The sequence below is a fragment of the Leopardus geoffroyi genome, chromosome C2 (genome assembly GCF_018350155.1).
Source record: "Leopardus geoffroyi isolate Oge1 chromosome C2, O.geoffroyi_Oge1_pat1.0, whole genome shotgun sequence".
In the NCBI taxonomy this organism is placed as follows: Eukaryota; Metazoa; Chordata; class Mammalia; order Carnivora; family Felidae; genus Leopardus; species Leopardus geoffroyi.
In genome coordinates, this window is record NC_059333.1 from 135,659,881 (window position 1) to 135,687,655 (window position 27,775).

At 40.7% G+C, this 27,775-nt stretch overlaps 2 protein-coding genes across 3 annotated transcripts in view; one reads left to right on the top strand and one right to left on the bottom strand.

The window, feature by feature from the left end:
* SATB1 (SATB homeobox 1) overlaps nucleotides 1-874 on the bottom strand; it is a 101,497-nt gene extending 100,623 nt beyond the window's left edge. Inside the window, exon 1 of one of the 2 annotated variants that reach the window (XM_045503751.1) lies at nucleotides 322-874. The gene's annotated coding sequence lies outside the window, so the exon portion shown is untranslated. The remainder of the gene's footprint in view (nucleotides 1-321) is intronic. The other variant, XM_045503743.1, reaches the window with a different exon arrangement.
* On the top strand, nucleotides 328-26,094 carry LOC123610404 (atherin-like). Its single transcript, XM_045501005.1, has 5 exons — nucleotides 328-471; nucleotides 701-1,138; nucleotides 19,688-19,750; nucleotides 20,963-21,039; nucleotides 25,626-26,094. The coding sequence occupies exons 1-4, from the start codon at nucleotides 328-330 to the stop codon at nucleotides 20,996-20,998; spliced, it is 681 nt and encodes a 226-aa protein (XP_045356961.1). The 3' UTR covers nucleotides 20,999-21,039; nucleotides 25,626-26,094.
* Nucleotides 26,095-27,775: the final 1,681 nt, after the last annotated feature.

The window sequence follows — 27,775 nt, forward strand, 5'->3', positions numbered from 1 at the left end:
AGCCAGGATTTGTTGGGCAGGTGTGTTAGTGTGCCCACACCCTGAGAGAGAATGAATGGCATCTCCAAGTCCCCCATCCCGGGTGCTCTCCCACGTTCTACCCGCCCACCCCTCCGGGGTCCGACTGCTCACGAGGGAAGGGGCTCCGGGGACCCCTGCCGCCGGAGGTCCACAAGAGGGGAGCCGCGCCGCCCCAGGAAGGGGCGCCGTGGGTGGGTGCTACGGAGAAGTTTGGATCGATTCCGAAAAAAGGGAGACAGACATGAAAGAGCAAGAATGAGGGGGGGGGGGGGGGAAGAGAGGCAAAGGAGCAGAACTCACTCAGGCATGGGCGCTGGGGGCGGCGGTGGCTGTCGAGTGCGGGCCCGCGACCAGGAACAGCTCCCCGGGCGGGCGCGCCGGCGTCGGACTTCCGAAGCGGCGGCTTCTGCCTCTGGTGCCGCCGCCGCCGGAGCTGCGGCTGCCGCGGAAGTTAATTGCAACTTGACTTCAAGTTGTCTTCTTTCCCCATCCGAAGTGGGCGTTTAAAGGGGAGAGCGAGGCGAGGAGCGAGCTAGCGAGCGCGCGGGGCCGAGGGAAGGAAGGGGGGGGGAGGGAGGGGATGTTAACGGGGGAGGAGGGGGAGGGGGCGGCGGCGGGGGCGGGAGGGGGAAGGGGCCGGCGGGAGCTGCTCTCCGCTCGGCGGTCGCCGCGCCCGCAGTCTGGAGGCGCACCGGAGCGGCCGGGGCGCCCCCCGCGGGAGCCCAGAGCCCCCCGGAGCGCGCATCCAGCCGCGGCTCCTTCGGCCGGGCACGCCGCGCCCGGGGGCTCCGCGGACCCCGCGTCGCCGCCGCTCCCGAGCTTGTGCGACGCGGGCTGGTCGGCGGGGCGGCGAGGGCCCGGCCCGCCTCCCCAGCGCCCGCCCCGGCTTCTCCCCCTGGCGGTGGAGCCTCAGCGGCCGCCGGCTACACTGAGCGCGCCGGAGCCCGAGCCGAGCCGAGCCCGAGCCGCCGCCGCCGCCGCCACTGCCGCGCGCCGCTCCCAGGCTCCCTCCCAGCGCGCCGGCCGGGGTGTGGGGGGCGGCGGGCCGGAGGGACGAGGGCGGGCGAGAGGCGCGCGCTGGGATTGGCGCCGAAGACCGGACCCTCAGCCGCTAGGGGTAAGTGTGGGCGCCTGGGAGTGCGCTTAGGGGTGCGCGGCGCGGTTCTCGACGCCAGCCAACCCTGCCCCCTCACCTCTCCCGGGCCCCCACCACGCGCACCCCTCCTCTTGCCGCCTGCGGCTTCCTCTTGTTGTTCGTTGTTTGGCTGGGCTTTTTTTGGGGGGGTGGGGGGAGAAGCGGGTGATTGTAGTGTGTGTGCCAGCGGAGGAGGAAGTCAGGTGAGAGGCCCCGACGCACCCCCCCCCTCCCACCCAGCCCGCATGGGGTGTATCGTTCCCCACTAGAGGCATGTGGGCCAATTTTTTTTCTCTTATCAATGTTCGGCCGAGAAGATCTTTCCTAGGGGGCCTCCTTTTCTCACAGCCTGCTCTGTCCCTCTCCCTCCACCCTACCTTCGCCCCTTTCAGCACCCCATCCAAGAGCGATGCCCCCAACAGAGGAGCACGTGGCGGCGGGAGAAGGAGGGGGCAGTCTTGCAGACCCCCACGCTGCGCCCCTGCCTGTGTGTTTAATATGTATTCTCCCGTCGGCAGCTGCACTCCTTTGCAAACCACTGAGAAGAGACCCTAAATTGAGGTCCAGTTAATCCAAAAAGCTGGAAGCAAAGGGGGCAGGTGATGAGAATTTCATGACAGGGGGCTGGCGGACGAGAGGGCCAAGGGAACCTTCCCAAAAGGTGAATGAAACTCCAAAAACCTCTGCAAGAGCAGAGTGACTAGGAGGTTTGGGACCCCAGGCTAAGGAGAAAGGAGAACTCCACCAACTTTGCCCCTCTCCTCCTGCCACCCTCCACCCCCACCCCCACCCCCACCCAGTTGCAAGGAAGCTAACAGGTCTTTTGTGTTGTACCTTCTTTGGGAAATTTGCATTGAGTATGACAACAGAAAATTACTACTGTTTACTCAAAGTTAAGGGGTTTGCAGAAAGGAAAAAACAGTCTACTTTTTTTTCTCCGTGTGTGTAGTTGTTAGGTTCAAACCTTGAACTGCAAAACGTCAGTTTGTAACAATAAGGACTGTCGAGCCGCCTCAGTGTATTTTTAGAAGCTGCACTTTTCTGAGTTCCTTTCACACAAGGCTTGCTCTCTCATTAAGTCCCCCTACATAATTGTATTTAGAGAGAAGGAGAGTATGGAAGCCGGAGGGAGATTGCTAAGATCTCCATCCCGCCAGCGCGGAGCACTGTTTGCAGTGAAGTTCCTGGAAAGTGACTGTGGGCTGAGAATTCAGTTTTTCCTAAAAGCTCTGTTAGGTCCTCTTCTGTCAGATGTCTATGAATAAAGCACGCTGGGAAAATCCTCCTATCCGTGCAGTCTTATTTTATCTTTTACACAGTGGTTGATTCTACTTTCAAGTTCTGGTAACAGCACATCAACTGTGCTGTATTTCCGTGTGGTTTTTTCTAAATAAAGGAGGGTAGTGCTTGTATTCACACTGCTTTCTGATATGCGAGTTTTTTTCCTATCAAGTGAGTATTGGATTCACTGGAATGTCCGTCTTTTTCAGTTGGCTGTCATTTTACGCAGAGACAACAATTCCAAAGACATTAGAATATTAAAAGTTTATGCATTAGTGTTATTTTGGAGAACTAGCCCCTCGTTTCTAAGACACAAGTGCCCACCTCAACTCCTAGTTCTGAAAAGCAAAGCAAAAAGGTACAAATGCCATGGGCAAAAACAAAACACAAGTTTTCCTTCCTGGACCGCTTTGTGTACTCATAGGACCCAAGAGGCACGACTCCTCCTGCCTTAATTTACCAAAATGCTGAATTGCCTAACTAGTACCAGTATCTCCATCTGGTAATGACATCAGGTTTGGAATGGAAGAATTCTCAGTCTTTAATTACTGCTTATTAGCAATTTCTTATAGCAGGCAGCTGATTCTCCAATTCTGAAAGGCTGAAATGAAGCTTACAGAAATTGAAATACCAAAAAAAAAAGATTTTTTTCTCTCTTACATACTTATTTATTCCGCAGGGTCATCAACTAGGTCTGCCGAATTTAAGGTGTGATATGCTCCCTTGCATTAAACCATGGGAACATTTTGCCCCAACCTTATTATGAATTTGCTTTTCTTCCCCTAAATAGTCTTGAACAGAGAGCTCACAGGCTCTATTATAAAACAGAATTATGTAATGATGGGTATAGTACATTAAGTAACATAACTTGATAAACTCTTTTGTAAACCTTGCCCCCTGGCACATAGTAGGAATACATTAAATACTGAATTAAGATGTTAATGGTACTAGGGTAAGGCTTTTTTTTTTTTTTTTTTTCCAGAGAAGAAAGGTATTTTGCCTGAAAGTTATTAGGGTAATACATTTCTGCTCCTAGATTTTTTTTTTTTTAACAAGTCCAAATCTAATTTAAATGGTTGAAAGACGACCAAATCTGAAACATATCAAATGGTTAATAATACTAGCTAGTGTCAAAAGCTGATTATTTTCCTAGGAGAATAGACAACAAATATTGCTTATCAAATAGTGTGAGACAGATACAAAGGAGGGATAAAACAGTATCGGCCTGCAAGGAATTTGGTGGCCAGATGACATCAAAATGTGAAAACACAACTCAGTGGATCAGTGAACGGATGGAATCAAAGGAATATTTGAGAGAATAGATTTTTTTTTTCTTTTTTAGACCAGAGAAAATAGACATCCTTCAGTTCCAAGTTGAAATGTATTCTTGGAGTTACTTTGCCCGCCAAACCTTCAGGGGCTATCAATGCAAACACCCTGAATAAAGGGGAATTCACCACTTACTTACCCAAAGGTGGGGATTTTATCTCCAGAGTAGTTACCACAGTGTATATTGTGTATATAAATGAGGAATATCCTCAGTAGTTCATTCCATCTTTGTACAATTTTTTACATTTTCTAAAAAATTGAACAAAATTGATGCAGACTTTCTTAAAACTTTCAACCCTAAAACTTCTAAATCCTATAGACCCTAAAACTTCCAGACGTTAGTCTAAGTTCCATTTGCAGCAAAACAGAGCAAATCTATTACATTAGGATAGGCTATCTTATGGCGGAATAACAAACAATTGCAATGTTTAGTGACCTACAATGGCAGAAGTTGTTTTCTTGGTCATGCTGAGTTCATTGTTAAGTCAGCCACTTTCACGTCTCCTCACTCAGGGTCCCAGGCTGACAGAAGAGTTGCCATCTTGAATGTTTCATGTTGCTATGGCAAAAATAAAGGTCATTTAAATGCTATGGCCGGAAGTGACACATGTCATTTGGGCTCACAACTGACTGGCAACAATAATTGGATGGCTCCATAGAATCATCACAATGAGGCCAGATAGTACAGCCTACCTTGTGCCCCAAAGTAGAGAGCTGTGGTGCACAGGTTTAAGGACTAACATACTCTTGAGGACCCTTGTGCACTGTTATCCTTTAGCTAAGTGATCCCACCCTGCTCCTTTGTGGCCCAGATGTTCCATTCTCCAGGGTAAATACTGCAGGAAAGGCCACCACGTTACAGGGGAGACATGCTGTGACTTCTTTCACTGCCTTTTCTCTTTGAATACAAGACTCCAGTCCCACCCCTCCCCCACAGATTGCAATGCCCTATCAATTTTAAGTCCGTCTTTATATATTCCCTAATATTATATATATTTTATTTTTTCAAGACTTGTTTTCCGAGACAGGGTACGATGAACAGAACTTTTGAGAAGTGTTATCTGGGGGAAAAAATGTTATCTGAAGATGTCATGATCATTATCAAATTTTGAAATTTTGTCTTGAGTAGCTACTTCCCTTATTTTAACCATCAGAATGTTGCAACACAAATAAAACAGTCTTTTGGAAGTATTCATTCATTCATTTACTTATCCATCTTTTTATTGATTCGATAAATACTCATTTATTGATGCCAAACACTCTATTAAGGACCGGGTATGTGGAGATGATTGGGAGTTCTTCTTTTCAAGAAACACATTTTCCAATTGGGCAGACAGAAAGAAAAGTCGTTGCAATGCTAGTAGAGGCACAAAGTATTATGGGAACACTTGCGAAGAAGCAAAGAACTCTCTGGCAAGATTAAGGAAAGTTCTATAGAGGAGTTGAACTAAGTCCTGAGGGTAAGTGAGCCTTCTCTAGTCGGGAAAGGAAGATAGAGGATATTTTAAGCAGAGAGAGCAATATGAGTGAAGGCACTGAGGATGACAAAGCTTGTTGTTTAGGAAACTACCCAGGAACTCAGTGTGGCTGGAACAGGAGGTCTTTGTGAAGGATGAAATCAAGCAACTACAAATTGTAAAGAATCTTGCAGACATGCTGTAGAATTTAGACATTAGCCCATCTATCAGGGATTGCAAACCCTTCTGTCTACTCTGGGCCGAGCATGGGTACAAGTGAGCTAAGCAGACCAAGTTGAGACCATAAGCAATGGTGGAGACTGGCAATCTGGAGAATATGGGACTGTCCAAATGGAATAGTCAGGGCCAATGATGCCCAATGTCAGATCTTCTAGTTGTTAAAGAGAAGCTGCTAATTTGGATTTATATGAAAAATTGAAATATTAAATGTTGAGAACTTAACCACATTTTAAAGTACACATGTGGGGAGAAAACGTGTACAGACCAAAATCAGCTTAAAGACCACCAGTCAGATGTCTCCTCCGTATGTGATAGGGAGCCATTAAAGGTTGTAAGGATGGGAGTAACACCATCGGACCTCTTTAGAAAGTTTACTGTGGTGGCAAAGTGGACAGGAAAATTCTGGAGCCTGGTAGGCTGTAGTTGATATTCCATAATGTCATTTGAGGGGTGATGCAAAGCCTTTTATAATACCGCCCTTTTTTAGTACACAACTTCCCATGCATATAGGGGCAACTGATAAATATTTGAAAAGCTGATGAATGGAAGAGAAGAAAGCTAAAGTTTTAGAAGGAGGGCACATTTTTAGAGGGTTCCTTATACCGTATGCTTCCTTTGTTAGACCGTTATTTTGTCAAGAGCACAATGATCTTATATTGATCATATGTAATTTTTCTATATCTGTCTGTGATAAACGTTATTGGTTTTTAAAAATGCATAAATCATTTAGAGTAGGACATAAAGATCAGCACAGCATCAGAATGTCTATTATCTAGGACTGATCTTACTGATCCTACCACCCTGTAAAGGAACTCCAGCTGAACACATGTCTGTTGTAGCAGGTCCTAAAAGTCTGTACTCCCAGGCTCTGCAAAACTCCACCAGACCCATGTGTATAGCTTATGCAGGTTTTTGGTGGAGGCCAAACTCTTTATTACTACCCATCAGAGTATATTATAGTTCAATCCATCCCAGAGCCAGGTGCCTAAGACTGTCTTGATTATGTTTAATTTTTCAATTAAAAAAAATTGAATCCACTAAACACTGTTCCCAGCTTCTTTCTTGCTTTGAAACCATACTTACCTGCCACTCTGCAGTCACCAATCCCCGCACTCTCTCATAAACTCCCATTAAATGTTAGAAACACTAGGTACTCTTCCTAAGGTATGCTGACTGGTTGTAGGTTATGTGTGTTCCCATGGGCACATCCATATTCTGAAAGCCACTCAGTTCATTGGACAATCAAGTCTTTAAAGTCTTAGCAGTTTGGCTCTACAAATTGTCATTTTTAATTGAACTTTCTTGAGGTATGATTTATGGACAATAAACTCTACCCATGTTATGTGTTCCATGAGTTTTGAATCCAAAGAAGCAACATGAGCAAATTATAATATTTTAAGTGAACTTCAGAAGATAAATATACATACAGACTATATGTAAATGGATATAGAGAGATACATAGATAGATGATAGATCAATAGGTCGCTAGATAGACAGGCAAAGTTAGCCTTACAATCCAAGCACCTGGATTGTAATCCTGGTTCAACTAGTTCCTGCTTGCATATGCTTGGCCAAGTCTCTTAGCTTTCTGCCTCTATTTCCTCATCCATGTGATGGGGATTATAATTGTACTCCCCTCCTAGAGTTAGCACATACCAGTGCATCAACACAGCTAACAGTCAATAGGGACTAACCCTGTTTTCTTTTGTTAATGTTGTTATTGGTATTATTATTCTAATAGAGAGGAAATCCAGGGACTTAAACAAGAAAACGAATTGACTGGAATGTAAGTGGGGTAGAAAGAAGCAAGTACATCCTGGGTGGCTTGCTGGTATGCTAAGGGGACTCAAAGCCAGAGAATAATTAATGGCCTCTATTTCTGGAATATTTTTTTACTGAAGGATTTTGGAAGAAATAATCTTTCTATTAAAACAGCTACACAGGCGCCTGGGTGGCGCAGTCGGTTAAGCGTCTGACTTCAGCCAGGTCACGATCTCGCGGTCCGGGAGTTCGAGCCCCGCGTCAGGCTCTGGGCTGATGGCTCAGAGCCTGGAGCCTGTTTCCGATTCTGTGTCTCCCTCTCTCTCTGCCCCTCCCCCATTCATGCTCTGTCTCTCTCTGTCCCAAAAAATAAATAAATGTTGAAAAAAAAAATTTTTAATGGGGCGCCTGGGTGGCGCAGTCGGTTAAGCGTCCGACTTCAGCCAGGTCACGATCTCGTGGTCCGTGAGTTCGAGCCCCGCGTCAGGCTCTGGGCTGATGGCTCAGAGCCTGGAGCCTGTTTCCGATTCTGTGTCTCCCTCTCTCTCTGCCCCTCCCCCGTTCATGCTCTGTCTCTCTCTGTCCCAAAAATAAATAAACGTTAAAAAAAAAATTAAAAAAAAAAAAAACAGCTACACATACGGTGGAATGCTTTCTCTCTTCTGTAACTTTTGTGGAAATGTTTGCAAAGTACAGAACATATTCACTAGTAACATCTTTAAAAAAAATTTTTTTAATGTTTTATTTATTTTTGAGAGAGAGGTGAGGGGCAGAGAGAGAGGGAGACACAGAACTCAAAACGGGATCCAGGCTCCTTGCTGTCAGCACAGAGCCTGATGGGGGGCTTGAACTTACAAACTTGGGAGATCATGACCTGAGCCAAAGTCAGACACTTAACCAACCAATTGAGCCACCCAGGTGCCCCTCTAGTAACATTTATCTTGAATTGTTAAAGCACCTCCTGCTTTTATGTGCTATGAATGCTGCCCAAATGTAGAATCTTTGCCATTAGTAAATGTTTACATTTTAGATGAAAAATGTGTTGGAAAAAAGTATTAGAGTATGACCATGGGGAAATCAAGTCACCAGCAAGAAAAGAGGAGAACTGGAGTCTAGTTCTGATTCCATAACTCACCCACTAGTTTGTTGATGACAACAAACATCAGGGTGGGGATCTTTGTTCTCTTCACTCTTAATTCCCACATACCAGTTGATCTCAAACTTTAGCGTGTATAGGAATTAAATGCAATGGTTATTTAAATGCATATACCTTGGCTCCGTGCTCATTAATTCTGATTTGGTAGAAATAAGTGGGGATCCAGAAATCCAAGTATAAATGAAGGTTTTGTTTCACTTTTTATCCTCCCCCCCCCACACCACACACACACACACACACACACACAAACTGGAAAATGCAGTGTAAAGAGTATTTTAGGCATAATTCTATCAACCTGCTTAAATAATGTCACCAACTATCTCTTGTTTCTCCTTTCTTCTGTGTCAACTTCTGTTTTACCTTCATTCTTAATCTAGTTTTCCCTTTACTATAATAAGCTATCCCTCCAAGCTTCCATTCTTCTGACATAGAAACTCCAACCAAAGAGCACTCCTCTTCCTCAGTTTCTAGCAAAAGAACTAGACCTGACTGTGACTGGATCAGCTTGTACCATGTACTCATAGCTGCATTTATCACCCTGGTCCGGGGCTGTGTTTCTTTAACTTGCCAGCTTTGGGTCAGATGTGCACCTTGGACTTAGGAGTGCAGCCACCCTACCCAAACTGTGTCGCCTGGGAGTGGGGGAGGTACTGTTCTCCAAGATAAGTTAGGGGTAATTTTTCCAGAAATAGGGAAGGCTTATTGGCCAAATCTATAGATTTTCATCCACTACTGTACATTTTTTTAGAAGTACTCAGATGAGAATGAGCCAACTGCCGTGGCAAAAGTATAACTAGTGTGCCAAGTTATTGAATCTTTCAGCCTCCAAGGTGGCCCACCAGGGCCTGGGAAGGGCTTAGGATGCCCAGAGTTCCTGAGCCAGTTGCTTCATACATTTACCCCAGAGGTTTTGGCAAATATTAAACATTTTCTGTATGCACTGTGAAGATGGTTTGTATACAGGTCATCTGTGACTTGCACATCGGGACTCAATGGATTTTAAGATTGTGTTTTGAGGTCATCTCAAACATGCAATAATATTATTTCTTTTGGATCTAAATGAGACAACTTGGAAGTTGGTTTATGCAATCAAAAGGACAGTAAACATTCCAGGTATAGTATACAGAAGGGGGACAAACAGGACCAACAGTTGAATCCTGCTTTGGCTTGGTTATCAGTTTTATTTAGTATTCTTGGACATACATAGTTTGTTCCATCTAAGAGATACAGTCCTAGCCTAGATCTCAGCATGCCTGGCTCCTTATAATGTTTGGAACATAAGTGGATGCACATTATACAGACAATGGAAAAGGGTAAGCTGGCAACAGCATGGAACAGAAAACTGACTTGACTATTAGGCATGAGATAAATTTTAGGTATATTAACCTGTAAGTTTATGGAAGAAGTGAATTCTGATGAATGAATTATTAACTCATTCTTCTGTTAAGTGTAGAAGTTACTATTATTTTCTTAACCTCATTAATAAGGTCAATAAAATAAAATAAGTTTTTTTTTATTTAAAAAAAAATTTTTAACGTTTATTTCTTTTTGAGACAGAGAGAGACAGAGCATGAACGGGGGAGAGTCAGAGAGAGGGAGACACAGAATCCAAAACAGGCTCCAGGCTCCGAGCTGTCAGCACAGAGCCTGACACGGGGCTCGAACTCACGGACTGCGAGATCATGACCTGAGCCGAAGTAGGCCGCCCAACCGACTGAGCCACCCAGGTGCCCCAAAAAATAAAATAAGTTTGCATCAGCATTTTAGTATTGAGTCATTGGTTTCAGATGGCTTCAGATGGCCCCACTCCACCAACTTTCACCTCCAGCAAAGCAACCCCACACACAAAATAAAGTATTTTCAACAAATGATGCTAGAATAACTAGATATCCATGCAGACAAAAGCAAACAAACAAAAACCAAAACAAACAAACAGAACACTTTGACCTCTGCCTCACACCATATACAAAAGTTCATTGACAGTGGATTATAGATCTAAATGTAGAAGTTAAAACCATAAAGCTTTTCAAGGAAAACATAACTTGGAGATGAAAAAAATTTCTTAGATAAGCCATAAAAGCAGTAAACAATAAAAGAAAGACTAGCTAAGTTACATGTTAAAATTAAGAACTTCTCACCTGAAGGAAAGCAGGGGGATGAGTAAAGCCTAAAGATCCATGATTAAACAATCATTACCACCAGTGATATTTTCTCCCCTGTGCGTTAGTTCAAGTTGACCTGTAAGTGATGGAAACTGACTCTGTGAACTTGAGCAAAAAGGGAAATGCCTACCGGGGCTTTTTGTGGAATCCGAAGTCAAGGGTACAGTGGGGTGTCAGGAATAGAGGTATTGAAGTGCTTCAGGGAACCCAGTCAGTCTTCTCTCTGTCCATATTTCTTCTCTTTCTCATGGCAACACAGCACCCTCCTTTCCTCAGTTCCATAGCAGATCATGGTTGCCAGTTGTTCCTGAGCTATAGGTGTTGCAGTCAAGCCACCCAGAAAAAGGCCCATCTTTCTGTCTCTCACAGTTCTTAGGGATGGGTCTGATTGGCTCACTTGGATCCAGTGACCACCCTTAGTCTAATAAACTGTGACCCAGAGGCAGGGTGATATTTAAGAAGCATAGCAACTCCTTTTATCCATGGGAATATAGATTGAAAAGAAGAAGCATTCCAGTTGATAGTCTCTCTACATTTCCTCTTTACTTGACAAAAGACAGAGTTGATGGAAGTGTGTACTTGGTTAGTTTTTAATGGCCACTAGTTTTGGTGTATTGATACACTATCCCTTTGAGTATCTAATATCAGCATCTCTGCATCTCTGCCAGTTGACTGATATATATTAAGGACCATAAACAAAATTAGTTCATTTTTAAAATGGTCACATTTATTTGTAAATTATTAGCCAAGATCTATTCAAATGCAGACATGCTTTCTTCTAGTCTGGATATACAATAAAATTAATTTAAATAACTTTAATCAGCTTCAAAAACAGCAAATTCCAAGACAATTAGGTTAACTTTAAGAACTCATATTTATTGAGTTAACAGATGGTAAATTAAAAAACAATGAAGCTAATTTTTAAAATCATTCATTGAATTAAAAAAACAGACATTTAACAAAACTGTTTTTAAGCTGTTTTTTCATCCCAATATGCATATTTTAAGATTCCAATTTGGGGAACTTCTGGGAAGACACCAAATGAGTTGCATTATGTGAACATTCTTCCAGTGAATTACTTTTTTAAAGGATTTAGAACCACCTGAAAAAGAATTTTATGAATCACCAATAAAGATACAAGAAATAAACGTATTCTAGAGATTGGAAGGAATGAAGAGCCTACTTCATCAATTCCAATTTACTCTCTAACATGCTGCTCCTATGGCCTTCTATGTTGCTGGCCCTGACACACTTTGAGAGTTTCCTGTGCTAGCAGAGTGAAAGTTATTCCTAGCCAGAGTTGCATTTCTGCATTTTAATGGTCAAGCACAAGCGGAAGACTTCCCTTTGATGGCTTCTTGGGCCTTGTGTACCAATGACCTGAAATATATTGTAAATGCTAGAAGCTGACTCTGCAAGCTTACAAAAGGGGACTTTTGTGGAAGCCCACTGACGACGTGGGATCTTCTCCCCTTGGGCTCCCACTTTGCTGGGTCTCCTTGCAGTTTTTGGAAATAGAGCAATGACGTATCCCAACACATGAATTTTACCAGAAATTGGTCGTTTCCATATGCAAGTTCAATCATTTCTCCCACTTCCCGTGGTTTTATAGATAGAATTGGAGATACTATCATGGTTACATTAAGATACGTCACTTGCGTTGTACTTGCTATGATTAGTTTTAACATGATGGCGTATTGAAAACTATAGTTATGGGGCGCCTGGGTGGCTCAGTCGGTTAAGCGGCCGACTTCGGCTCAGGTCGTGATCTCGCGGTCCGTGAGTTCGAGCCCCGTGTCAGGCTCTGTGCTGACAGCTCGGAGCCTGGAGCCTATTTCAGATTCTGTCTCCCTCTCTCTCTGACCCTCCCCTGTTCATGCTCTGTCTCTCTCTGTCTCAAAAATAAATAAACGTTAAAAAAAATTTTTTTTAAATAAAAATATAAAAAAGAAGAAAACTATAGTCATATACGTAGAAATGCAGTTACTACATAAAAACATTTGAAATAGATTTGTTTAATGGCTGCTTGATCAATTGGCGTTACAGTTTTTTCTTTACCTTGGAGAGTTGCAAACTATAATATAATTTATTTTAAGGTCCTAGTAACCCATTGTCTAAGATCCGGTTTTACTTAATGTCTTAAATCTTAACGTTACTTGGTCAGTAATGTTGATAATCATATTTACTGGTTTTGGTAGACCAATTTATTAGTTACAATTTGAGTTTCAGACACTTAGAAACATAAAAACACATTTATTATTGAAATTATGGTAGTAAAAATTATCTTATTGCATAAATATCTTCTTGTATTTGAAACTACATAGCCCCATCCCCTTTTTGCCTCGAAATAATTGTTTTTATAATAACCTTCTGATAATATGAGGCTTTTTAGGAATGTAATTATAACAATATAGTGGGATGGACTATATTGTTTTTAATTAAACAAAAACAGGTAAAAATAAGAATAAATTGTGACTAGATGAAAAATTCAGGAAGTGAAATTTCAATTTGCAGAAATAGAAATTAGGGATATAGAAGAAGAACTTCATAACTGGTCTAAACATCCAAAGGAAATGAAAAAAAGTTAAAAGGGTAAGAGGAAATTGGATAGACACATTTTGGAGATTTAACTTAGAATGTAAGCTCCTTGAGAGCAATAAACATCTTATTATTGTAACACTCCCCCTAACAGAGGGCTTAACACACAGTATATGCTATTAGTATTAGACAAACATTTCTTATATTTAAGAATAAAATAATGGGTGTTCCTCCGAAAACAGAGCATGTGGATCAGAAGTAAAAATCAAAGTTTGTAACTTTTCCTGTATAAAAACTGCAGTAAGATTGTAAGACTTATTTTGAGCAAAACTAAGAAGTAGAGATAAATGCCTGGTCACAGGCTGGTAAATTTTTAAATTTCTAGAACGAACAAAAAAATTCCTGCAAGTGTCTAAGAAAACAGATACTCTTGTAGTTTGTCTTCATACTTCTTTTAAGAACTGGAGCTTTCTTAAGACCAAAGGTAAATTTTTACATACTTCTAAGTAAAACAAGTTTGATTCTTTAAGTTTTATGCCTACCCAATTATTGGCTCATACATAAAAGCAACAGAAGAAAAATTTTAACTTGGGAAGGTGCTAGAAAGTATAACAACAAAGGGTACTTAACTGCAAAAGTTGCAGAGATATCATCCAGATCACTCAGTGGTCAGATATATAAAAAATCAAGAATGGGAAATTTCAGGAAAAAGTTTAGCCTTAACTAAGCATTGAAGGTCAAGGCAAAGTAATAAATGAATAAAATATAGTGAAAATTGAAATGAATTAGGAATTGATGTTGATCACTACATGTTTTTCTTTACTAAGGGAGCAATGTTTTCAATAAAATAATCCTAAAAGGTTTTTTAAATTTTTAAATGAAGAGCCTGTAAGGAATAACCACCATGTGGAAAGAGAAGGTGGAGAAAACAAAAGCATTAGAAGTTGCTGCTTTAGTTTTAAATCTTTAGATAAGAATGCATTTAGGACAGTCATGAGCAATTTCAAATTGATACTAGTTGAGTGGGAAGAAAAATGTCTGTTTTATAAATAATTTTAGAAGATAAAAATAAACAACACAGTCCAAAAGACAAAATGGAAAGGAAACAAGAAGGAATGATTGAAAAGAAGAAAATACAGAATAAGAGCAGTCAAGCTCAAAAATTATGACAAGTGTAAATGTCTTAAATTTCTCTATTCAAATGGGAAGATCTTCACATTAAATTAAAATGAAAGTTGTATGATTTGGTGGCGCTTAATAGAGTCATACTTAAAGATAAAGGACATGGAAATACTTTTTAAAAGGGCAAAGATTTTGCAGCCTAACATGCTCACATCTAAATCAGATAAAGCAATAGCAGAATTACAAAAGGGACTATTTTATAATAATTATTAATGTAACATTAGTAAAGGAATAATGACACTGAAAAATAATGCATTAAATAACTTAAAACATAAAATAATTTAACGTGCTTTTTATTTAAAAAACTTTTTTTTTTTTAATTTTTTTTTCAACGTTTATTTATTTTTGGGACAGAGAGAGACAGAGCATGAACAGGGGAGGGGCAGAGAGAGAGGGAGACACAGAATCGGAAACAGGCTCCAGGCTCTGAGGCATCAGCCCAGAGCCCGACGTGGGGCTCGAACTCACGGACCGCGAGATCGTGACCTGGCTGAAGTCGGACGCTTAACCGACTGCGCCACCCAGGCGCCCCTAAAAAACTTTTTTTAATGTTTATTTATTTTTGAGAGAGAAAGGGAGAGAGAGGGACAGAGGACAAGCAGGGGAGGGGCAGAGAGAGAGGGAGACACAGAATCCTAAGCAGGCTCTAGGCTCTGAGCTGTCAGCACACAGCCCCAGTCGGGGCTCTAACCCAGGAACCATGAGATCATGACCTGAGCTGAAGTCAGACGCTTAACCGACTGGGCCGCTCAGGCACCCTTTAGCATGCCTTTTATGATGGAGCAAAACAGTGAAAATAATGTATATCCAAGCAGCAGTGCAAAAGTTTACAAAATTAGAAACTTAAACTAATGAAATATTTCACATCGGTAAATTAAATAAGAAGTAAATGATTATTATGATAGATTGCTTTTTAAACACAGTGTTGGATAAAATTTAACACTTGTTCCTGATAAAATGATAAAAAGAAAAAATGAACTGTATTTTAACATGATAATAAATTTGTTTAACCAATAGTCAAAATTAATGTAAAAATACTAGAAATATACATCTTTAAAAACAGAGGTGGGGTAGAAGTTGGTATAGTGGTTCTGCCATAATAATTGTTATTAAACATTATTTTAAAGCCCTTATCAATATAATAAAACATACTAAAGGAAAAAGAGGTATAAGGAGTGAAAAAATATACATTATCATTATGACGGGAAAAATATCTTAATAGCTTGAAAACCCAAAGAAGTGAACAAAAATGTGTATAGACCTAATTAATTAGTGAAATCTTGGAAGACATATGACTCTTCACATAAACCAATAGTATTTCTAAATATTAGCAATCATTAGCTTAAGCATAAACTTCTAAAAGATTTATTTTACAAGATATGTAAAACTCTGAGTTTAAACAGAAATATGTTACCTACCTAGATAAAACTGTTTGAGAGCTATAAAAATATTAAGTTAATCAAAATGTTGGTTTCTGATTTTGAAAAGGTAACATTTTTAAATTGTTAATTATTTCCAAAGTATAGATTTAATGGGGAATCTAATAATCATGTCTCTTTTGTTTTTCACATTTTGAGGTAATGGTGAGAGGAACTTGATTTTCACATAAATCTGGAAAAGAAAATAGGGAAGAATAGTAGAAATCATTTCTGAGAAAGAAAAATAATGAGGGCAGACTAGTCTTATCAAATATTAAAATATATTATAAAGTTATAATAACTAAAATCATGTGATACTGGCACCAAAATAGATTAATTAGGAAATATAAGTGGTTAACAATTATATAATAACAAAATATTTGATAATGTTAGAACACAAACCAATGGAAAGGGAAAATATTTTACAGTGTGTGGACTGATTAACTGTTTGAAAAAAAAACAATTTATATGCTCATGATACACAAAATAGCAACACTTAAACCATAGGAAATCTAAAGGGACTTGGTTTTACAGATTTAGAATACTGTAACAAATTGCAAAGTGAAAAATAAAATAGATTTGATTTATATAAAGATAGCAACAAAACAAACAGTAGGCTAGGTACAATTATTTGAACATAACAAAAGGGTTAATTATCATATTATTAACAGAAGCTCATACAAACTCCACAGCTAAAAACTAATACATGAGATAAAATAGAATCCTATTTAGCCAATATATGAGATAAGACTAAAATCACATTTCACAAAAGATGAAATATAACACATTTGCAAACATAAAAACATTCAGCCTTACTAATAATCAATTGAATATATACTAAAACAAAAATAAGCTGTATTTAGGCTTAATCAATTATTTTAACTTTAATGTCACGGATTTACATTCCCAGCTGATACAGATTATTTTCATTTAGATAAACTTACCCTCTGGAGAAAGTGGGAAACCTGGATAAAATCTAGCAAATATTTGTTTAAAAGCATCCTAGAGCTTTAAGGTGGAGAGGATTGGAGAAGCCAAAAACCCAGAGAGTAGGCAATCCAAGAGAGATCTCACTTACACAACTACCTGTTAGAAGGTAAAACACCACTTGACAAAGATATCACCCAGAGGCTCAAATTATCTGTACAATTTTTCATACACAGTGTCTGGCAGTAAAATTACCAGTCATACCTGTAGACCAGATAACAGACTTTAAAATATCTGTAATTAATAAATTAACAAAATTAGATGAGCAGATAGGGAATTTCTGCATATTATTGGTAACTATATAAAAACCAAATGGAAATTCTGGAACTAAGAAGTAAACTGACAGAAATTAAAAACTCAATGGATGGGTTTAAGAACAGATTAGAAACAGCTGAAGAACAGATTGATGAACTGGAAGGCAAAGCAATAGAAAATTTAATGTTAGTACCCAGAGTTAGCAAGGTACAGTGGAAAATGGTTTCTTCTTACATAACTGGTGGCATGTAAATCTATGTAATACTTTTTGGAAATGCTTTGGTGATGTAAATCAGATATTAGAACAAAAAAGAGGGGCACCTCGGTGGCTCAGTCTGGGGCTGAGACTTCAGCTCAGGTCATGAGCTCACAGTTCATGACTTTGAGCCCCACATTTGGCTCCCAGCTGTCAGTCTGTCAGCACAGAGCCCACTCTGGACTTACTGTCCCCCTCTTTCTGCCCCTCCCCCACTTGCGCTCTCCCAAAAATAAATAAATATTTTTTTAAAAATAAACAAACAAATTTGTATGTTTTGACCCAGTAATCTTATGTCTAGGAATATCTATTATGGAAATAACTTTTTTTAAATTTTTTAAATTTAAAAAAAATTGTTTTTACATTTATTTATTTTTGAGAGACAGACAGAGAGAGAGAGAGATAGAGCACAAGTGGGGCAGGGGCAGAGAGAGAAGGAGACACAGAATCCGAAGCAGGCTCCAGGCTCTGAGCTGTCAGCACAGAGCCTGATGCGGGGCTCAAACCCACAAACCACGAGATCATGACCTGAGCTGAAGTCGGATGCTCAACTGACTGAGCCACCCAGGCGCCCCTACAGAAATAATTTTTTTACTGTGAATTGTTTTATGTATAAAGATGTTCACTACAGAATTACTCATTATACTAACTACAGTGTGCAATGTTTTAAGTGCTTTACTTCAATTTATGCAGTTAATCCTCACAAAAAAACCCAAGGAGGTAGAGGTTGTTACCACTAATATCCTCATTTTATAGATGAGAACAATAAAACCTTGAGAGGTCAAGTAGCTTGCTCGAGATTATGGAACTAGTGAGTAGAGAAACAAATGTTTGAACCATGCTGCCTGCCTCCACAGCTTGCACTTGAACCTGCCCTGGGCTTTTGGAAGCAACCTAGATAGCTAAGAACTGGAGACTTGCCGGGGCGCCTGGGTGGTGCAGTCGGTTAAGTGTCCGACTTCAGCCAGGTCACGATCTCACGGTCCGTGAGTTCGAGCCCCGCGTCAGGCTCTGGGCTGATGGCTCAGAGCCTGGAGCCTGTTTCCGATTCTGTGTCTCCCTCTCTCTCTGCCCCTCCCCCGTTCATGCTCTGTCTCTCTCTGTCCCAAAAATAAATAAACGTTGAAAAAAAAAATTAAAAAAAAATGAGCATCACCAACACTTTTAGCAACATGGGAAATAATTCTGATATAATATGAAGAGGGAAAAAAATCAAAACCCTAGAATTACACCAAATAAAAAATATATGTACAAATATGATGGGAAGCAAATATCCCCAAAGGCTAATAACAATTATGTGAGGTTAGTAGCACTAGTTTTCCGTTTCTCTTCTTCCATTCTTCATTTTCTCAAAATTTTAATGATGTGTTTTATATATATATATATATATATTATGCTTCATATAGAAAATACCATTATCTATATGTAAAAAGTAGTAGTTTATTGGGTAAGAACCTGGGTTCTGGAACCAGACTGCCTATGTCACCACTTACTAGGTATGTGACCTTGGGCAGGTTGTTGAATTTTTGTTTCTTAGTTTCTAAGTTTATCCTATAAAATGAGGATAATTTTAGTATGTATCTGATAGGGTAATTGTAAGGATTAAATGTGCTCAAAAATGTATTTAGAACAGTGTCTGAAACTGAAATATGTAAGCATGATCTAGTGTTGTTATTCTGCAAATAGGCCTCATTGTTTTAGACCCTGAGTGACCAGACAAAATGACAATTCCCCCCTGCCAGTCCTTTGCTAGGCACATACATTAGCAACAATTTTGTTTCTATATATATATCTTTGTCCTTACTATGAATTCCCCAATGCAGACATGTCTAGGAACCAGGAACCGTTGGCTAAGGAGACACTTGCGAACCCTTTCCAAGAAGCAGTGATAATCAAATGTCTGATGAGTTTTTTATTTTAGAGAAGTTCAGCCTCCTTGCCTGTGTCACATCTCTGAGACCTGGACGAGAGTGATTGAAGCTACCCCTTGAAGCCAATATTACATGAACATCATCAGCAGTGAATTAGAGAAAATATTTATCTATTTCCCCAATTTTACCCTTCTCTGAATGAATGACTTTCTACCGGCTCCGTGATCTGACAGTCCAAGTAACAACAGAAAGCTGTTTAAGAAATAGGACACTTGTTGTAACTTGATTTTTCTGAATTGAACACCCCAGGGGGACTGAAAATGTGCTTCAAAACTTTTTTCCACTTGGCCGATCCAAAAAGTTTGGAAAATTTTTATAGAATTTCCTCATTCCTTAAAACAGTTTCATTGAAATTGTAAAAGAAAAAAAAAAAAAAGATCTGTTAGATGCCAGGATTTACTGTTAGCTGTCTTAATGGCTAATGAAATGATAAGACCTTGCAATAACCCCTGCCAATTAAAAAATAACAGGTGCTTGCCAGGTAGAATATTGCATTACCTGTAAGAGAAAAGGATGCAGATTGGTATTTCACACATTTGTGAGAATGATCACCTTTGACGTGTGTCTCTGGTTTTCAGGACATTGCACGTGTCTGCTCTTGTAAGACTTTGGCTGCAGAACCCAAGTGTGAACCCTGCTCGGTGAGTTAGCTGTTTCCTGAGTGTTGTCTGTCTCTTCCTTGCCTCTGTCAAGACCCTGTGATGTTCACTGTCAGTGTCCTTTGCTTAAACTTTCTAAAAATTCTCAGCTGTCTTTTATGGTAAATGTCTAACAAATTGCTCTAATCGAGTCTGAGTTTTACAGTGTTGCTAAAGAGCTTGCACACAAACCCCCACTTTGTTCCAGGGTTTACCCCAAATCTTTCCCACTCTCTTTCCTAATAGTCACGTTCTAACACAAGACTACTCGTTAAGACATTCACTGTCTAAATCACAGGTCAACATTTCACAGTTAGTGATGACTGGTCCCATGAAGGATGAGAAGAGCATGGTAATAGTGAAATTCCTTTCCCCTTTTACGAAAATAAATCACGAGATTCAACCAGCAAATGGTGAATCAATGGCAAGTCAATAATAAGGTGAGAGATTATGTTACTGAAAAATGACCTCAAGATTAATTTCTTATGTAGATAAATGCTGGACAATTTCTTATTGTCATAGTGTTATTGGAGGTTATTTCAAGTGTTCATATTGCCACAGGAGGTAACAGAATTGAGATGGGCCCCTTCTCTAACATGCCATCTGTGTCTGAATCTGCAAAAATTCTAAACAGTTCTGGTCTTCAGTATCTCCACTTGAAAATGGGAGTGGTAGTATTAATCTGTTAGGTTATGAAGGCAAAATGTTATAACACGAAACACCTGACAACCAGCAATCACTTCATGAACACTAGTCCTCCCTACCACTGTTTATTTAGATAGAAAATAAATACATAACACAGAACTCTGCTTTCATCTTCAAATATATTATTCTTCATTGATTATTTTATGAATATAATCATTGATTCAGAAAATAAATGGAATTTTTATCCCTCCAACCTTCATTCTTTTATTCATTTCTCAGAGCTTTAATGAGCATCTACTATAAGCTAAGAAGTAAGTGCTGTGGGAGACAAAAAGGAGAGTGAAGTACCCGTTGTATTCTCATGGAGATTGGAGTCTAGAAAGAGGTTGTATGTATGTATGTATGTATGTATGTATGTATGTATTAAATGCCACTAGAGAAATGAAGTATTATCTTCGTTTATTAGAAGGAGAAAGTATTTTATCTAGGGTTTCAATTTCTTTTATCTAGGGTTTCAATTTCTTTATCTGTGAAATGTGTAAAATAATCTCTGCCCCGCTGGTCTTTTAGGGGTCTGGAGAAGATCAAAGGGGAGCCTGCATGTGAGATCTCTTTGGAAACCCTGAAGCACTCTGTGAATGAAAAGGGTAAATTTTTTCTCTCTTCCCTTGTACCATAAACTCCATGAGAATGTTTGACAGGGCCTGTTATGTTGGTCTTTAAAAACTTTTGAAGTATATATATAAAAAAATCACACTGTAAACCTTAAATATTTACAATTTTTATTTGCGAAGTAAACATCAGTAAAGAGGGCTAAGTTTTGATAAAACAATAAACCACTGATGGAATGAAAGAATCCGTGAATGTTATGCACTGAAGGTCTGTGCCCCAACCCCCCCCCCAACCTCATATGTTGAAATCCCAACCCCCAATGTGATAGTGTGAGAGGTGGGGCCTTTGGGAGGCAATTAGGTTTATATGAGGTCATGAGGGTGGAGCTCGAGTTAGTGCCTTTACAAGAAGGGGAGATACCAGCATTTCCTCTCCACCACATGATGACACAGTGAGAAGGCAGCCATCTTCAAGCCAAGAAGAGGGCCCCCACCAAGAACCGAATGTACTTGTGCCTTGATCTTGGACCTCCCAGCCTCCAGAGCTGTGAAAAAATAAACATCTGCTGTTTAAGCCGCCCAGCCTGTGGTATTCTGTCATAGCAGCCTGAGCCGACTAAGACAATAAGTGAGAAAATAAATGAATAAGTCAACGAAGGAAACAAAACAAAGATGCAGAGTAGGAAAACCTACAAAATGAACGAGGAATAAAGGGTTGTCTTTGAAAATGTGCAGTATAGCTGAGTGTTAGGAGTATGATCCATAGCTAGATGGAAGGATGGATGGACGCAGTGTTCTCAGAGTGTGGTCCGTGGATGAGTGGCATGAGTATCGTGTGGGAACTCATTAGAAATGCAAGTTCCTGGGGGCGCCTGGGTGGCGCAGTCGGTTAAGCGTCCGACTTCAGCCAGGTCACGATCTCGCGGTCCGTGAGTTCGAGCCCCGCATCAGGCTCTGGGCTGATGGCTCAGAGCCTGGAGCCTGTTTCCGATTCTGTGTCTCCCTCTCTCTCTGCCCCTCCCCCGTTCATTCTCTGTCTCTCTCTGTCCCAAAAATGAATAAAAACGTTGAAAAAAAAAATTTTACAAAAAAAAAAAAAAAAAAAAAAAGAAATGCAAGTTCCTGGTCCACCAGCCAGTCCTGCTGAGTCTGAAAGTCAGAGGTAGGGCCAGCAGTCTGTGTTTTAGCAATCCCTGTAGATCATTCTGAGACAAAGTAAAGTTTTGAGAACCATTGCTTGGTACTAACATGGGGACTTTGGAAATTATTCTGCTGTCAGTACATTCAGTGTTAATGAAGGTTTTTAGCTGTGGATGGATGTAATCAGACCTGTATTTCTAGGATGATGAGTCTTGGAGCTTCGCCTAAAAGAATTTATGGCCTCCATGTAAAAAGGACCATTGGAGATACTGGAAAACACATTGTATTTGCCAAGCCCCAGAGTGACAGATTTTGGTTTTTCCTACTTCCTGATAATATGCACATCATCAGCTAAGAGGCCGAGCAGAGCAGGCACTGCCCCAGGCACTGGAGAAACCTGCTTGGTCTGCAGAGACCCAGCGGGATGAGAATGTTGAGCTATCAAATATATCAAATACCAGTCCTCACTGATCTTGGAGAGCCCTCTTAGTCCTGACCAGCTGTGGGGAAACATCAAGTGGAACCTTCCAGACCAAGATAAATGGGCAGCTTTTCCTAAGACTGGCCTAGGTAACTGCCCTGGCTGAAAATGCAGCTCCGTATTTAGGGCTGGTGGAGACAGGTCTGCCAAAGGGGAGGGCAGTGTGGAGGAAAAACGGAAGAGCCTCAAGGGGAAACAGTTACCTTAAGAAAGAGTCTAGAAGCCCAAGATACAAGCGTCGGGTGGGGAAGCAGCGGGGAGAAGAAGGATGAGGGCTTCTCAGAGAAGGACTGCTCAGATGCCCAATCATCTGGGTTTGCCCAAGACACAGGGTGATCAGGACAAACCAGGGCAGCTGGTCACCCTACAACTGTGTTCCCTCACCTGTGTTGAAGACCATGTGACAGCAGAAAAGTCACCGCTCTAGACCTTGTTTCTCAAAATATTGTCCACAGACTGGCAGCATCAGTATCACCTGGGAGCTTGTTAGAAATGTATCTTCTCAGGCCCACATTAAGGCTGCAGGATCATACCTGCCGGACAGGAAGAACCCCAGGTGATCTGCAGGCGCATGAGTTGAGAAAGACTGCACTAGAAGATCCTGTGCACCCTGGGGAAGAAAAGGTAGCACTGGTAGGGAGCGGAGAGAATTTCTTGGCTGTGATCTGGCACATGTCCAGGTCGGCCAGATTCTATACTGAAACTGTATCAACCGGACCTGGCAAGGAGCAGAAGCATTGAGAAGGTTACACAGTAAGGAGTACCAGGAATTGAGAGCAGAGAGGTAAAAGGACAGATGACACAAACTAGCCAAGAGGGGCCTCCTGAACTATTAATAGTAGTAGTTGTAGGAATGTAGGAAAGCCAGAAATCCAGCTATTATGTGGCGAGAGTAAAGCTGGAGAAATACTCTTCTGTACCTGTTACCGTGACCCTGTTTTGGTAAAAAAAAACAAAAACAAAAACAAAAACAAAAACAAGCTGATGTGGGCTGGGAAATGTGAAATGCGGAGTCACAGCATTGTGGGTAGGCTTGCAGAGGAAGAAAAAAGGATCACCCAGTAAAAGTCTCAGCATTAGCATCTTGGCCTTCACTTACTTGCATATTGCTCAGATATGCAAAGCAAGTTCAGTTTTCTCCCTTTTTCTCTACCTGGTCTGATCTTCATGGGCTCCAGCTCTGCATTCTAGCAGGAATAATTTGCACTTAATTAATAGTGTTTCATTTTCTTCCCGCTTGAACATAATTCTTTGACTTTAAACATTCTAACCAGGGTTTCTTAAACTCAAACACGCTGCAGAATCACCTAGAGGGCATGTTAAAACACAGATTGCTGGGCCCACCCCCAGGGTTTCTGATTCAGTACATCTGGTAGAAACTTAGAATTTGCATTTCTAAGGAGTTCCCAGTCGATGCTGATATAACTGGTCCGAGGAACACGCTTTACAACCTCTGATTCAAAGTATTCGGCATTTTATTCCCTCCCAAAGGTGATGGTTTCAAAGGTCTTAGATTAAAATGCTTCTCAGATTGGTTGATCTTCTGTTCTATCTTGGATCCAGAACCTGGTCTTCCTGTGTATGGCCGGTATGCAGTGGCACAAGCATGCTTGCATTGCTGGTTCAACACATCTGAAATGGTCTGTATCTTGTTCCACAAGACAAGTCCTTTGGTCACATGCTAGGATGTCCTGGCAAAGTCAATTTGTGATACAAATCTCTAAAAAGCAGCTCTCACTTGTATTTATCTTACTTCAGACCAGTAGTAGTTTGTGGACTGGCACTGGCCCATGGACCACATTTTGAGTAATGCTGTTTAGATGACTCAGTCTTTCTCAGATTCTTTACCTCCTTCTTCCTCCTCTTTCCTAAGATAGCATTTGGGTATGCAAGGGTGGGGGGTGTCTTATTTTATCCTTGTGACAGCCTCGTATCATGCACCATCCCGTAGATACTCAGTGATCCTCCCTATTGAGGGGCTGGATTCATTCTTTCCCTGGAATGGGGACCACCGAAATGCAAGTAGGTCCCATCTGATCTTTTGGAATGATGTGTGCCGGTCCTCACGACTGCTGCCATAGCCCTGAACACATCCCTTAGTACCCAAGGTCTATCTTCACGGCCTCTGTCCCTGCTCCTAGACCGCCACTAGTCTACCAGTAGCCTCCATGGGAAAGTAAGAAGCTCTAGACACTCCTGTTTCCCACATAAAGGCCATCAGGAGGCAGGAATGCCTTCGGCGTCCTGTGTATCCATCCATCTGCTGCCGCCTCTGTACCATTGCTTCTGAGCCCCTTGGGATTTGGTGTTGAGCCAAATAGCCAGAGACCGCTAGAGGCAGTGTAGTGCTGGAAGGAGCTTGTAGCCCAGCCAGTTGTTAATTTTTCAGGAATTTGGCCTTCCAGCTGTCCAGGGTGGCCATTATTAAAAGTTAAAGGACAACAACATACATTTAAACAAGTTATATTAAAAGCAAAGGTAGTCAATACACAAAATCATCACCTTCTATTTATTTTACTGCGCTGGACTGTTAATCTATGTTTAGCATATGTGTGTGATAGAAATACTGTATAATCGTGTACTGCCACACAGGTCTTCTAAGCGCTGTTCGGTGATACCGTGTTGAGAGCTTCCAATCAGCCAAGGTAGAAGTATTTACGCTGTAGAAATGAGCAAACATTATAAATCAGGGTTCCACTCTCTCTCGTCTCCACCTCCCCAAGGCCAGTTGTTAAACATTTACCAACACACCATTGCTTAGAGCCTAAATCTGGGAGTGAGCCACTAATCCACTGGCCTCTAGTCACCCTTTACTTACATAGATGTTACAAAGCTGCTCTTCCCCTAAAGATTAGCTCCTGAAAGGTATCTGTGAAAGAGATATTGAATACTAGAACCTTGATATCATCTTATCTACTTACCCTACTTTTATCTCTCTTTTCTCTCTACCATCTCTTGGGACCAGAAGAATTGATCTTCTGGTTTTTTATTTCCTCCACAGCTTATCCTCGTACATTAAGGGTGAACATTCATGGCCTAACTTTACTCTCTGACATTCTTTCCCAAAACGTATAAATTTATTCTAATCATGAGAAAACATGAGACCAAATTGAGGGGCATTCTACAAAACTTCTTCCTAGTTCCCTTCAAAACTGTAAGATCGTGAAAGACAAGAAAAGACCAAGAAACAATCATAGCTTGGAGAAGGAGACTTGTGTGCTAGATTCAATGTGGTATCATAGATTGGCCCCTGGAAAAGAAAGAAAATTGGTAGAAAAACTGAGGAGATCCAAATAAGGTCTGAGTATTGTACCAATGTTGATTTCTTAATTTCAATCATTGTTTCATTGTTATGTAAAATGTTAACATCATATGAAGCTGGATGAAGGGTATATGAGAACTCTATATTATATGTGCAGCTCTTCTGTAAATATACAGTTATTTCTAAATAAAACTAATGATGGGAAAAATTCATGACCTAGGTAATAGATATCTTTTCTGTCCTATGGAAAAAACCTGCTATGTGCATCCACCTGCTTTGTGATATGCAAAAGGGGGGAAAATGGGGATGGTATAAAATCTTTTTCTAGATAAAGATAAAAAGCTTTACTTTCAAGTGTTTTTTCTTTTGCAGAATAAAAAGAATTATTTTGGATGTTGTAAGCTGAGCATTAACTGTTTCTTTCCCTTTCTTTGTAATCTTGCTGTAATAAAACTAAGTTTGTAAGCGGTATCTTCAGATGATGGAGAAGACATAGAAAGTAGATTAATATAAATTCAAAATATCACCTTTATTTTGTGTTGATCTGAAAATGGGCCACTGTTCACACAGCTACATTTCCTTCTAAGTGGAAGGAGAGCCAGGAAGAAAAATCCCTGAGCAGAGAAGAGGAAATGTGCTCTAAGGCAATGCTTCTCCAATTTTAATTTGCATTTGCTTCATCTGGGGACCTTGTTAAAATGCAGATTCCTTTTCAATAGGTTTGGGGTGGGGATCCCAAATTAGTCTGATTTTCCAGTAAGTTCCCAGATAATGCCAGCCTGCTGGCCTCTGAGTAGCAAGAGTCAAGGGTCCTTTCTGAGGAATTTCCTCTTCCTTGGCACAGTAGGCATAAGGCAAGTGCTTACCAGCCAGAGGCTTAAAGACACATAAGAAATGCACAGTAAGACCAGAAATAAAGCAGTTAAAACAAAGAAGATGCACATTAATCAAAGTATGACATTTTTGCACATACTGAGATGGGGTGAAAGAAGGACTACTCAGGAGGTCACTGGACATGTAAAGCTGTTTTTGAAGTTTAATTTGAAGCCCCAACTAAGAAGCATTGTATGTAGTCATTCCCTTTCACTACACAGGAAAAATGCAACATTTTCTACGAAAGAGGAACTACAGCTTTCAGAATTACTGAATTGTACGGTGCCAATGTACATGAATCTCTTCCCTCCTCCAACGTTTCCAATGATGATAGTTCCTGGAAAATAGTATATCGTTTTTTCAAGCATATGCTAAGTCTACCAAAAAAATTCTCCCGAAAGTTCTCTTCAAGCTAGGAAAATGGGTAATTGGCCTGTATCAACGGGACAACTCATGCCAGTCAAAACACCATTACAAGAGAATAAAGTGTGAGGCCTGTGCATCGGCATGTTTTCACCCCCACCTCATGAGGAGCTTCCAACGTGTCACATGCACTTTCACTGTCTTTTTCAGCATTTAAACTGAGATGTTTTTCTGGAAGCCTTGCTCAGTGGACCTATGGGCCCTCTGGTATTCTTAGACACGATTTATAAATGTTGTGATGAACTTGACCAAAGTAGATCTGGCTTTGCTAATCACTTATTAGTTCTTTGACCCACTATTTCTTTGTTTAAGAAGCAATGTTGCTTGTCTTACGGATACATATTATCCAATTTGCAGAAAATATAAATAATATTGCAGATAGCAAATGAGATCTAGCGTGCAGCTTCCTGCATCCCGGTGGGCACAGTCCTATTTAGTAATAGCTTTCCCTTTCACTGTTGCCACTGGCAGACAGACTGCTTATGCGATCTTTGGCTTCCCTAATGTCTCTTCAGGGATCAATAGAGTGTTTCTTTTTTCCTAGATGCCAACTTCATCGTCTTTATACTTTAAGAATACAGTATCAGTTTAAG

Bases quoted from the DNA above. Each gene is read 5' to 3' on its own strand.
- LOC123610404 (XM_045501005.1), top strand. From the start codon at position 328: ATGGGCGCTGGGGGCGGCGGTGGCTGTCGAGTGCGGGCCCGCGACCAG. The intron at 1,139-19,687 runs GTAAGTGTGGGC...TCTGGTTTTCAG, and splicing joins CGGACCCTCAGCCGCTAGGG to GACATTGCACGTGTCTGCTC. The intron at 19,751-20,962 runs GTGAGTTAGCTG...CTGGTCTTTTAG, and splicing joins CCAAGTGTGAACCCTGCTCG to GGGTCTGGAGAAGATCAAAG.